General features: G+C 55.4%; 1 protein-coding gene across 1 annotated transcript in view; it reads right to left on the minus strand.

Moving 5' to 3' along the window:
* PKD1 (polycystic kidney disease 1 (autosomal dominant)) overlaps positions 1–13,471 on the minus strand; it is a gene marked incomplete at both ends in the record, with an annotated part of 33,008 nt that overhangs the window by 2,106 nt on the left and 17,431 nt on the right. Inside the window, 7 exon segments of the mRNA XM_010194236.1 lie at positions 2,146–2,298; positions 3,579–3,729; positions 5,380–5,596; positions 6,466–6,745; positions 8,089–8,232; positions 10,102–10,248; positions 11,265–13,471. Coding sequence (XP_010192538.1) covers positions 2,146–2,298; positions 3,579–3,729; positions 5,380–5,596; positions 6,466–6,745; positions 8,089–8,232; positions 10,102–10,248; positions 11,265–13,471 — 3,299 coding nt within the window.

Raw genomic sequence — 13,471 nt, forward strand, 5'->3', positions numbered from 1 at the left:
CGAGCGCAGGGAAAGGCGATGGAGGCTGTGGGGAAGCTCAGTGGCTCAGTCCTGCAAAGACCTGAGTAATTTGTTCAAACACCATCTGCACTCAGAGCCACCCCTGCTGCTTCCTGCCCCAGGGAGGTGACTGCAGAGACCATGGATGCTCACACTGAGATGCCAAGGAGATGCTGGTGTCTCCAGGACTCACCTCCCCTCACGTTACAGGGTACAGGTACTCAGACAGGGTACAGGTAAGGGTGCTGAGAGGGTGCATTAGGGTTGGAAAGAGCAATATAGGGTTGGAAAGAGCAATGTAGGGTTGGAAAGAGCAATGTAGGGTTGGAAAGAGCAATGTAGGGTTGGAAAGAGCAATAAAGGGCAGTATATTCGTGCTCCCTGGAGTTCACTAAGGACCAAGCACATCACCTGCTGCATCTCCTGAGCACCCCTTTGGGACCACACACTACTCCTACAGAAACCAACCTGGACAGGATCCTCCATCCACTCCGCCGCCCTCCACAGAAGTGAGATTCAGCCCTAACCGAGCCCATTTCCACCACCAAACGCTTCTGAACGCAGCGGGAGGGCCCTGCCATGATGGATGTCCCTCCCTGCGCTCCCAGCCACGGCCAAGAAACAGAATGTTCCAGCCACGCTCGAGGCCGGGGTGGGAGGGACAACACATGGAAGCCGTTACCGCAGCCCCGCTCCTCGCTCTTATTCATCTTCTTCTCTTTTAATCATCGCAGGATTCAGCCATGATTCACCATATGTTTTGGTGAGGAGTCAGCATGGCATCTGCAGGTCCAGAATTGCCCCTTCTCTGCTGTTATTTGTAAGCGGTGAGAAGCGAGGACGTGCTGCGTACATCAGAGTCCGCACGTCGGGTATCAAGGAGGTGGGGAAGGAAAGGGGTTGTGGGTAGGAGCCACCCATGGGGAGCTGCTCCTTAGGAAGGAGAATGGACTAAAACCACTGAGATCCTGTGCTTCAGCTCCAGGAGAACTTAATTCGGAGTTTTCCTCTCCCCGGTAGGTAAAATCAAAGAATCAGCACTGATTGACAGTTCAACAGGAAAGGAAATGTGCGAACTCTGTGCTGGTCTCAACCACTCAAGAAACTCTAGATTCCTGTTTTCCCAAGCTTTTCATTCCCATCCAGAGCACAAACCACCCCTGGAACGCCAGCTTTTCCCGTGGAACAAACCTTCTATTTCTGGACCTAAGCGCGATTGAGTCGCAAGGCAAGAGCACGTGGAGAGACCCAAAGAAACCAGACCTCAGCTGGGATGTGCTGAGCCCCAGATCCCTGAACAAAGACGAACAGAAAGAGGCCGTTTTTGAGGTTTACAGACCTTGAAGCAGCGAAAGGAGCAGAACAGGGACTCTGTGGGTGGGATGCAGTTTGTCTGCCCATCGTTTTGATGGCCAGGGTACCCGAATCTAATCCCAAAAGCGGAGACTCGGGAGGGCGGGGAGGAAGAGCAGGCCAGAGCAGGCTGGCTGACCACCAAACCCCAAGCACTTTATGTAACTGGGCTCTGGTCCCTCTGCCCATCTGACAAAACACAGCAGCCACTCCTCGGTCCACCGGGCAGCAGCCCCGGCAGCAGGGAGCTCAAATGGGAGCTGGCCGGGACCACAGCGCTTCCAGTCAGCGCCGAGGTAGAGCAGCGCTCCCAACCCTGTCCTGTTGGAGCAAACGTTGCTCCTTGGTGTTGTCCTCAGCCCAAGGCAGCTCCAGCTCCACTTGTGTTACTGCTGATGGAGCCCAGCCTGTCCTCGGGGACTCTGCAACTTCCCAGAGATTTATTGCAGTGCTTCTCCAGTCTGTGAAGCCCTGTCCTACCGTTTCTTCCTGCAAAAGGATCCTCCTTGCTAGCAGGATGCCACACCAGGGAAGAAACAAGAGTTCTTAGGTGCTGTCTTCCTGCACATGAATACATCATTTTATCTATGCCTGCAATCAGTGGCAGAGCTGACAACACTTAGGACATCACCACCGAAACCCTAACGATGTCAGCAAGTGAAAACTGTACTCTCTGTGTGGGAGAAGTAAGGGAAAGAGAGAGGAAAAGAGTGAGACAGGGAAGCAGAACGAGAATTGAAGAGCATCTGAGCTGGAAGAGCAGGAGGCCGGAGGTGGCGATGGGGAATGTACCGTGCACTGCGCCAGGGCAGCCGAGATCTGCTGGATGTCATCGACCGTGTTCACCTTCAGCGAGTTCAGGGTTTCTGTGATGTTGTTGCGAGTCCAGGTCCGGAGCTCAAACTCATTCCCGGTCTCGGGTTCCAGAAGCATGGACCGCTCGTACTGGGGGGATAAAGTCAGGCAGATGAGTGGAGCATCTCCTGCTGAGGAGCGGCTGAGGGAGCTGGGGCTCTTCAGCTTGGAGCAGAGGAGACTGAGGGGTGCCCTCATGCCTGGGGATCCATTGGGAAAGGGCAGTGTCAGGAGGAAGGAGCCAGGCTCTGCTCTGGGATGGCCAATGCCAGGACAAGGGGCAATGGTCCCAAGCTGGAGCACAGGAGGTTCAAGCTGAAGATGAGGCCAAACTTTGTCAGGGTGAGGGTTCTGGAGCATGGCCCAGGCTGCCCAGAGAGGTTGTGGAGTCTCCTTGTGTGGAGACACCCAAAGCCCTGGCCGTGTTCCTGTGTGACTGCTCTGGTGATCCTGCTGTGGCAGGGCTTGCACTGGGGGAGCTTTCCAGGTCCCTGCCAACTCCTCACATTCTGTGATGAGGATACATACCAGGTTGGTTTAGAGGATGAGCTGTTCTGGACCCAGCTCTTCCCTGCACTCTGTACCTCCCTGCCAGTGCTGATCCCCAGAGGGTGATCTAATGAGCTGGGTTTTCAGCAGAACTTCCTCAATTTCCCATGTGTGCTCCAAGTAATTCCCTCGACAGCCTTGCCCTCGACAGCTAACAGCACAGCAGAGTGCTCAGGGGGATTGCCCCTGCCTGGCTTCGTGGGCAGGAAAGCAGGAGTATGGACCCAAATTCCTGCCCTGCCTATAGCGATGCACCTGAAGGGGCTGATCCCACTTTCAGTGAACGCTGCCAGGGGAACGATGCTCCTGTGCTGTGCATTAAGAGCTCTGCATGCAGGCAGATCTTTCTAGCCGTGCTACCTCAGGTCTCCTTAGCACCCAGAGCAGCCACATGGAGCCGGAGCCCTGCTGGGATGGAGTGGGGCGGCATGAAGGAGCTGGGGGGATTTGGGAGAAGGTTTCTGCTTCTAAATTTGGTGTTTAGACATGAGGCTGGCAGTAAAGAGGAGAAACTATATCAACATGAGGGCACAAAAGCAGGCTGCATGGGAGACACCCAGGCCTCTGCCCTCTCTGGAGCCTCTGCTTTATTTTGCAGCCCCTCTGCGCTCCCTGGTCTTTGAGTGTCTGGAGCTCACAACTCCTTTTGATGCATGGAAACAGCTCCAGCCCAGCTCCCAGAGTGCACGTACACTGATTTACACGAAAAACCGTAGCATTAGTCATTTCCCTACGTCGTGGCACAAAGCCTGGCCAAAGAACACCGCTGGCAGTCGCACGGCCTTCTGGAGGCCCCTCTTGGGCAGAGGGCACTGCTTTACCTCGTTCAGGATGGTGATGAGGGCCAGCGAGTACTCGATGACTTGCTGAGGGTCCCCTTGTTTCACCAAGCCCTGCAGCACAGTGTCGGTTTGGTTGTAGAGCCAGTGGGAGAGGCTGGGGAAGCCCTCGGGCAGGCCGATCTCCATGGAGCTGCCAAGAGAAGGAGGCGTTTGGGTTAAGTGCAGGCTTAACAGGGGCTGGGGAAGGGGCCAGAATCCGCTGGGAAGGAAGACGAGGGGGAAATTGGTGGTTAAACAACGACTACAGCATCACCGATGCCTGCCCTGGCGCCCAGTTTACACCAGATGTATGGAGGAACACCATGGACCTGAAGGCTCATTCCTCACCGGTCCAGCTCTGCGAAGCTGCAGGTGGAGGATGCACATGGGTACACTGAACCCAGAGGAGAAAACCCAGGTTTAGTTTGACGGAGCATAAAGAGCACTTAAAGACAGGGCCCGTGTGCTGGGAGGAGCTGCGCTGCTTTTGGCATCGCTCCCTGGGGCCTGGGGAACAGCTGGGACACAGATCCTCCTCCACAGGACCGTGTGTGCTCCAGCCCGGGACCACATGTACAGCGTGGGGAGAAGGAGCAGTCACACAGCTCAGCCAGGCAGCAGCGACCAGCTCAGGACACTGCCCAAAGACGTGTGGGCACTCATCACCCGCGTGGAGCACGCTGGAAACCCAGGGGGGTTTGCAGAAGGGATAACTGGGGTCTTGTGGTCATGCAGAGGCTCCAGCAGCAGCCCCTTCCTCCCTGCTCGAACACACATGAGACCTCCCTGGCTCTCAGCAGGACACCAGGACACCCGCAGCACCGGGCTGGCTGCTGCCAACTCTGCTTTGAGGGCACCTCCTGAAGCAGGGAAGGTGGCAGAGCACAGAGATGATCTGAGAAGGCAACATCGTGGCTTCGAAGCAAAGGGTCACCAGGGAATGAAGGGTGGTGAGGAAAGCAGTAACTTATGAGAAAGTTCCCCCCTTGAGCAATGATCCACAAAGACTGGAATTCTCTGTATTGCATTTCTCCCTCACCATCCTGCCAGCAGCCGCTTCCAGGAGGCAAAGGTCTCATCCAGGCTCTGCCGAGCCCTTCAGGACATGGACAGTGGTCCAGCCCTTGATCCAGGAGCTGGCCACCAGCACTGCCACATAAGCAGTGTGTCCTTGAGCCAAGAAGGCCAACGCCATCCTGGGCTGGATGAGAAGGGGTGGTTGGAGGGCAGAGAGGTTCTCCTGCCCCTCTGCTCTGCCCTGCTCACACCACAGCTGCAATCTTGTGTCCAGTGCTGGGCCCTCAGCTCCAGAAGGACAGGAACTGCTTGAAAGAGTCCAGCAGGGCCACAAAGTGATGGAGGGAGTGGAGCATCTCCTGCTGAGGAGCGGCTGAGGGAGCTGGGGCTCTTGAGCTTGGAGCAGAGGAGACTGAGGGGTGCCCTCATTCCTGGGGATCCATTGGGAAAGGGCAGTGTCAGGAGGAAGGAGCCAGGCTCTGCTCTGGGATGGCCAATGCCAGCACAAGGGGCAATGGTCCCAAGCTGGAGCACAGGAGGTTCAAGCTGAAGATGAGGCCAAACTTTGTCAGTGTGAGGGTTCTGGAGCATGGCCCAGGCTGCCCAGAGAGGTTGTGGAGTCTCCTTGTGTGCAGACACCCAAAGCCCTGGCCGTGTTCCTGTGTGACTGCTGTGGTGATCCTGCTGTGGCAGGGGTTGCACTGGGGGAGCTTTCCAGGTCCCTGCCAACTCCTCACATTCTGTGTTTCTGTGATAACCCCAGCCCGTGACCAGTGGCTCTTACCGGTTAATGGCCACCACGGTGGCTCCCAGCTGGTCCTGGACAAGGACAGACACGGACACCACGAAGCCGCTGTCGTGGAAGCCGGGGGGCAGGAAGGCGCTGTGCTCGGCGCGGCTGCCCTTGTAGACGCAGAACTCGTGGTAGTGACCGTCCCTGTGGCGAGAGGCCAGCAGGATGTAGACCAGCGGGCCCTGCGCGTCCTCCGTGTCACGCCAGCCTGCAAAACAAACCCAAACGGGGACAATGACAGGGGCAAGGGCACGGGGGGGGCTGTGGTCACCATCATCCACAACGTTTATAGGGATTGGTGAATGGTTTGTGAGCAAAATTCACTGCCCGTTTGCCAATAAGCAGCAGCGAAGGTAAATTTGCATTTCACTTCAGCTTAAAAACAATCACCAAGAGCCAAAATTCCCCACCACCCCGAAGAGGAACTGATTTCACAGTTATCCTGGGTAGCTCAGAGCGTGCCAAAGGTACAACCATAATGCACTGCTGCTTCTCCCCCAGCTTGAGCTGGGCTTTGGTGACCAGCAGAACTCATCACCTCCTCTGCAGCGCGGCTTCCCGGCATTTGTGCACATCAGCATTAAGCTCTAATACCATTCATTTGGGAAAATATGGTTTCCAGAGGCACTTATTCCTTGGCCCAGGGCTACAGGACATCAGCCAGGCCACTTTCCCAAAGCCAGACTGGTTGTTGCTGTCTCTGCAGCTGGTTGAGAAGGTAATGGCTGGTGGGAACATCCAGCCCACATGGCAGCCCCAGTGCTTTGTCTTTTGACTCTTCCCATATGTGTGTGACTCAGTTTTTGGGCACCTCTCTTCTTTTCTCCTGCACTGAAATACCAGTTTCTTCTGCAAGGACTGGCCTGGCCTGGATATCACCACTCAATTACATGAATTAGGATTAAAAAACAGTGCCTGCTTGCCACTGTGAGTTTTAGAGCGCCATAATTTGGTCCGAGCTCTGGGGATCAGTAAAGGGAAAGAACCACTCAGCCCTGGCCAGGTGTCCTGGGGTACAGAAACCTGTGGGATGATGGTGACACCGGTCATGAGGGATCTTTGCCCATGAGCTCTCACCTGCGCACTCAAAGTGCACCTTGGCCATCAGCGCCCTGAGGGGCCCTTTTGGAGACAGGCGGCAGGACCCCCCGACGGGCGGCTGGTTCGGGAGCAGGTCGATGGAGGCGAAGCCCTCCTCCCCGGTGCTGAGGTCCGTGATGTGCAGGGTGAAGGTGTAGCCCTCGCCGTCCCTCAGAGCCCCCTGCCGCAGCACCAGGTTCATGCCCGTGTCGCCCGTGGACGTCGTCGTCTTGTCCAGGACGAGGGATTTGTTCTTAAAGCTGTGCGCTGCCCATCTCTGTAGAGGTGAAGAGGGGAAAGACAGGAGAGGTTTTGTTTAAAGCCTGAAGTTATGTCCTGAAAATGTTTTCGGCTTGAGCCTTTTATAAAAAGCAACAGATTTCGAGCGGGAGCGCCTGCCAGATTTGCAGTTGATAATTCAGCTTTAGTCTTGTGCGCTACGGCAACAAGAACTGGACCCTTGCCCAAACGTCTGGTGGGAATATTTCCACCGTGAGATCTACTTTAGTCTCTGGGATTACATCACCCTCCGACAGAGTATTTCATAACACGGCACACACAACACAGGAAACAAACGAAGCACTGGTGGAATCTCCACGGGATGTCACGTTTGAAACGCTTCACGCCGAATGTGCCCTGGATGGTTACTGTTAACAGCACAATGCAACTGTGATAACGGGAGGAAGAGTGAGATAGCCAGCCAGAAAATCTCCCCCCCTCTACTCTGCCCTGGTGAGACCGCATCTGGAATATTGTGTCCAGTTCTGGGCCCTCAGTTCAAGAAGGACAGGAACTGCTGGAGAGAGTCCAGCGTAGGGCTACAAAGATGATCAAGGGAGTGGAGCATCTCCCTTCTGAGGAGCGGCTGAGGGAGCTGGGGCTCTTTAGTTTGCAGAAGAGGAGACTGAGGGGAGACCTCATTCATGTTTATAAATATTTAAAGGGTGAGTGTCACGAGGATGGAGCCAGGCTCTTCTCGGTGACAAACAATGATAGGACAAGGGGTAACGGACACAAACTGGAACACAGGAGGTTCCACTTCAATTGGAGAAGAAACTTCTTCTCAGTGAGGGTGACAGAGCCCTGGCCCAGGCTCCCCAGAGAGGTTGTGGAGTCTCCTTCTCTGCAGACATTCAAAACCCGCCTGGACGCCTTCCTGTGTAACCTCATCTGGGTGTTCCTGCTCCGGCAGGGGGATTGGACTGGATGAGCTTTGGAGGTCCCTTCCAATCTCTAACGGTCTGGGATTCTGTGAAAATGCCATACAAGCACACGCTGGGCTTGCTGGGAGCAATGGGATTTCTGCTTCTGAGACCTGCTTCATTCAGTGGGTTGCAGAGATGCTGCACAGGGGAATCTGTCATTAGAAGGGAGCATGAGGGACTTGGGGGATCAGAAGAGACTGAACCACCTCTGTTTGAACCACCAGAATAATGGGCAAAAATAATGCATCAGCAGGGAGAAGAAAACACTCTACAGATCTCTTCTAGGGAAAAAACAGTGAGGTTTGTGTGAAAAGAGGTGGGCACTGATGGGTTTGGCTTGGAAAAGACCCAGCAAGGACTTGGCCTTGGGGAGGTGGAGGCTGACGGGTCAGAGCAGCACTGCTGGTGGCTTTACCCCAATTCTGGAGTCGTTGTGGCAGTTCTGGCAGGTCCCCTCCAGGTAGACGTAGGAGCTCTTGCTCACTTCGTAGACAGACTGAGCCTTGCAGGAAACGCACTCCAGGGACACGATGGGGACTCCCCCCCTCTTGATGAACACCTGGGGAAGCAAGAGAAGAGCTGAGACAAAAATACCGACGTCAAACAGGGCATCCCAGCACCCGGCTCTGCAAGGAGGGATCGCTCTGCACCAGCCTGTGCTAAGGAAACAGCAGTGTCCCAGTTTCAGCTCAACTGGGCCAAGCAGAAAGGGATTTCCAAAGGATTTCGGGTCAGATTGAAGCTACATCACTTTTCCTACGCTGCCCAGTGCCAGTTCATCTGCCACTGATTCTCAAGAGCCACCCGGTGCCAAGCTGGGCCAATCCAGGTAATTCTGAATTTACGTATTTACACTTTCTGACAACACAAATCACTTCCCAAATGTCCCTCTGGTGCCCTGTGCTGAACTCCCAGCAAGTCCCGCTCGTGCTGGGGTGAGGACGACGCTCACTGGAGCGCTTTGCTGTACCAACCACCAAAACAGGACCTGTGTGAGGGTTTGGAAAGCAGGAGCAGTAACTGGGAGGAGGAAAGGCTCCATCACAGCACAGACCAAACTCCTGGCTGGGTTTACCCAGGATGTGCAAAATCAGGGCATGGTTCCCTGTCCCTGCTCTGATCTACGGGGCTGGGACTTGACCCTCGGGCACGCTGCCTGTGCAGAACCACCACCATTTCTGACATTACCTGGCCCCGAGAGACAGAAATGATGATAAAAACAGGCAGAAAACACAGCTCCCACTGCACATCGACGCCTTTCGCTCCGCAGCACGGAGGATCCACCTTTCCCAGAGTCACTCCAGGCTTTAGCTCCATCCCAGGGGCTCCACCACACCTCAGACACAACAGCTATGGAGCTCTGACACCTCTACTTTCCCTAAATTCCTTGAATCCCCTAGGAAGCGGGGCTGTCCAGCCCTCTGCCCCGCCATAAGGAACAATCTGAACTCAAAGACAGCAATGGAGACGTTGTTTAATATGGCAGGCATTGCAAAGAGGAGAAATATTCCACGGGGCTAAGCCGGAGCGCGTTGAAGCTTCATTCATTCCTGCAGGATGTGCAAATTTCCTGCGACACTGGGATCGTTGTTTTGCGCTCAGGCGTGGAAACCAGATCGTACGGAATGTCCTTGAAAGACTATCAACTTCCCTTTTTTCTTGCTTTTCATCCTCCAGCTCTGGTCTAAACCCCAGGCAGTAAGAGTTTCCACTCGCAGACTGACTACGTCTCTAAGTGCCAAACGCGCCACGATGAAGGTTTCTGACATGAACCATAACTGCGGCCGGCCTGCAGACGCGTTAGGCTTCGCTTGACATAAACAACACGCGCTTGATAAAATCCTCCCTTCGCAAAAGCTCAAGGCAGGGGGAAGAGAGGAGCTGCTGACAGCAAAATCGAGGAGCAGCTCTTAGGAAGCTCTCTCTGGGCAAAAATCAGCAAAGAGCTGGGTGCTGGGATATGAAGAGCACACGCAGGGGTGGGAGAGCCACCGAGCACGGGCTCCTCTGCTGTCCCCCAGGGCAGATTTGTGGTCACAGGCTCTTGGTCCCAGCAACAGTGGCCAGGGCTGGGCCACTAAGGCAGCGGCTGCAGACAGAGGGGTTAAGGCAAGGTCTGAAGGAAGGAAGAAGCTGAGAGGACTTGGCAGGAGAAGCAAAAAGCCCTGCCCAGTAAGAAAAATGTATCATGGAAATAGCAGTGTCTGACCCTGCCAACGGCCTGGATGGGATCAGGTTTGGATGCTCTAAAATCTGGTTCCCCTCACCCAAACTGGCACCGGCTTTCAGATGGGGCCGGGGGAGGCACCCATGGATGGGCACAGTTCAGATCCAGCAGAACCTGAACCTCTAGAAACCTCCTTAGGAAAAGGGCTGTGCCCTACAGCTCTGGGGCACACAGGGACCAAAGGGACGCTGTGGTACGTACGGTTTGGTTGGTGGCCTCGGGACTCATGCCCTCCTTCCTGACGGTCAGGTCGAACGTGTACTCCACATCTGCTTCTAAGACAGCTTTGGAAATTGTGACAATTCCTTCCTTGGCACTGAAATGCAGAGAGCACCCTGCAGCCGAGCTCTGCTTGCAAGGAGAAAAGAACTTTCAAACCCTCCTTGGTACGGGTGCACGTCGGGTTAGTCCACAGCCAACGCATGCAGGTCCACACAGTCCCTGTCACAGACCCCGCTGTGCCACCACCGCCGGGGTGGTGTGTGGACAGCAAACCACACCGTCCTGCCCTTCAGGTTAGTCATCAGCACTTGGAATGCTCTTGGATTTCACCTGAGCTTCAAATTCTTATTTTATAGCAATAAAAAGTATTTATTTTATATATTAATTGCTTGTTTTCTATATAATTAATTGCTCTGTATTTATAGCCATTAATTCTTCGTTAAATAGCTCGTAAACATTGCCAAATAACAAACAGCTCACTTTAAACTCAGAAGTCTTATCCACACACACTCCCCATCTTTCTATCTTGAGGTAAAGGTAGAAAACAGTGACTTTTTACAAGACAAAGAAGCCCAAATTCAACCAAAAACTGCTCCCGAGGTGGATCTCCCACAGGCATCTGAAGGGCAGCTCTCCCCTGCCCCCTTCTACCTGGGGTCAGACCACGTCAGTGCCTGAGGACAGTGACCTGCTGGTCACCACCACTTGTGGTCACTTGACTCCCCCAGAGCTTAACTTTGTCCCCTGCTGAAATCAGAGACATTTAAATGCTAACAGGAGAGGGACCAGAGCCCTCACCCCCCCCGGGCTGCAGCCAACAGCTCTGTGATGGTCAGGACATGGAAGAAGCTCCCCCAAAACCATAAACAAGGGAAGCAGCTTCAGCTCCCAGTGCCAAGGCCATGCCCAGGGACGCTGCGCAGCACCAGGGCTGCACCGTGCAGCTCCTCACAGTCGTTTCTGTCCCAGCATCCTGAGCTGGGCATTGGGAAACCTTCGCAACCCTCCTTCTGCAGCAGCTTGGTTCAAGATGCTCCCAAAAGCTCCCCACAACATCGTTTCAACCCAGACACATTTGGTGGAGCTGATGTGGAGCTGGAGCTCCCAGCCCACCCGCTCTGGCTGGGGAAAACTGCTCTTACCTTGGAGGAAAAGGTACAAGACCATTCGTACAACAACGGAGTCTGTTCCCCGTCATCCAAGTTCGGGTCGTAGGATTTCTCCCCATCCAAGATTAAGTCCTGGGTGTTGGACCATACACGGTACGACCCCCCATCAATGATGGGCACCAGCTTACTCGGGATCACAGTCACATTGGCAAAGATGCTTTTGGACAGGGGGGTGTCTCCAAAGGAGACGATGAAGATGAAGCAGTAGTTGCCAACCTCCAGGGCAAGCTTGGGTATCACCAGCTGGGGCCTGTTCACGTCAACGTTAGGCAGGCGGATCCTGCTGGAGTCGTCCAGGCTCGTGCAGCTGGGTGCTCGGTAGATCTCCCATAGGTGCTCTGTCTGGTACTTGATGCACCCCCGGAGGTCGATCTGTGCCTCCAGGTAGTTCCTCTGGGACCGCTTCATGACGACCTGCGGGGGCAAGGCTAACTCCACCTCCGGCTCCTCGCACTCCAGGACTTTGACGGTGACGGTGAGGTGGGCTATGAAGAAGCTGATGAGGTTGGTGGCATTCACCTCCACCAGGTAGTCCCCAGGGCTCAGGTAAGAATAGTTGGCTGCCGCAACCCTGGTCGTTTGAGTGGAAGAGCCATCCCCAAAGGTCCACAAGAACTCAATGCTCCGGCTGCTGGGCACCACTGCCGCTTCAAACAGCGCCGTCCTGTTGACGAAGGCGTTGGAGGCAGTGAGGGACACCTGGGCTATCGGGTCCTGCACCTGGATGGTTCTGGTGACGTTGATACCTCCCAGGTCGTTGAAGGCGCTGAGGTGAATCTCGAGCAGCCCTGCAGCCTCTGGAGTGTAGGAAACCGTCTCTCCCACCACCGTGACCACAGACCGGCCTCGCTCTTTCCACAGGGAGAAGTGCCAGGAGAAGGACACACGGGAGCCGCTGCCCGCCTGGGCGCTGAAGGTTTTCTCCGTGCCCGTGGGCATGCCCTTCTCGCAGCAGTTCAGGAGCCGGACGTCACGGATGGCCTCCAGCACAGAGATGAGCACCTGGGCGTGCGCGATGCTGATCTGGTTCTGCACCGTCACCGTCACCAAATAATCGCCGCTCTTGGTGAACTCGTGCGTGTACCTGGACCCGTTGAGCACCACGGAGTAGTCCCCGCTTATGCTGACCAAGTAACTCACGGAGGTGCCCGACAGCATCCTGATGACAAAGGTGACCTGCTCTCCCGGCTCCACCACCTTCCTGCTGGCGCGCACCTCCAGCCCCTGAATCCTGTCCAGCACCGAGATGTTCCTGCTGGCCAGCGCCCAGCTGATGGCGTTGGACGCGTTCAGGTGGACCGTGTACAGCCCCGCGGTGGGGAACGTGACCGCCACGGCCTGCCCCGTCAACGTGCTGTTGGGGACCTCCCAAAGCCACGTCACTTCGGTCCCTCTCTGCAGCTCCCCCTCAAAGACCACAGTGGAGCCTGACGAGACGTACCTGCAGTCCAGCTCCGCTGTCCCTATGCTCAGCCCCTCGATGACCTCCTCCACGCAGATGTAAATGGTTGTGTTGGTGGCATCCAGCTTGTTTTCTGCCCCGATGACGACCTCTGTCACCCCGGGGCTCTGGAAGGAGTGTATGATAAAGGGCTCAGAGGTAACAGGAGAGAAGCCGTCCTCTAGGTACCACACATAGGTGATGCCAGTGCCACTGCTGACGGTGGCGCTTATGTTAACAGAGGCGTTAATAGCGACTGGGTTGGGGAAGGCGTAAGGCTTTAAAAGACCAATGCTCTCAATGAACTCCACTGTCCTGTTAGCAGTTGCCCACCCCAGCATATTGGTGGCTTTCAGATAGACAGTGTAGTTTCCAGCTTCCAGGATGCTCAAGGAGAAGGTTTTCCCGGCGAAGCTCTGCACAGCGGCGCCGTCCCTTTGGGCGACCCAGCTGTAGGAGATGTTTGTCCCCTCCCTCACCACTGCCTGCAAGTGGAGCGTTTTGTTAGTGGGGAAATAGGCGTCCTCCACCAGGTCAGTGCTGCCCACCTGCAGCCCTTCAATCTGCTCCAGGACGTAGACGTAGATGCTGTCCTGCAAGGAGCTGATCTTGTTCTCCGCCGTCACGATGACGTTGAACGTGCCCACGGAGCGGAAAGTGTAGGAAATGGTGGAGGAGCCTTGGATGGAGGTGCAGCGGTCACAGAGGATCCACGAGTAGCGGCTGGGGGGGGCAGCGC

The sequence above is a fragment of the Mesitornis unicolor genome, unplaced genomic scaffold (genome assembly GCF_000695765.1).
Source record: "Mesitornis unicolor isolate BGI_N332 unplaced genomic scaffold, ASM69576v1 scaffold521, whole genome shotgun sequence".
NCBI lineage: Eukaryota > Metazoa > Chordata > Aves > Mesitornithiformes > Mesitornithidae > Mesitornis > Mesitornis unicolor.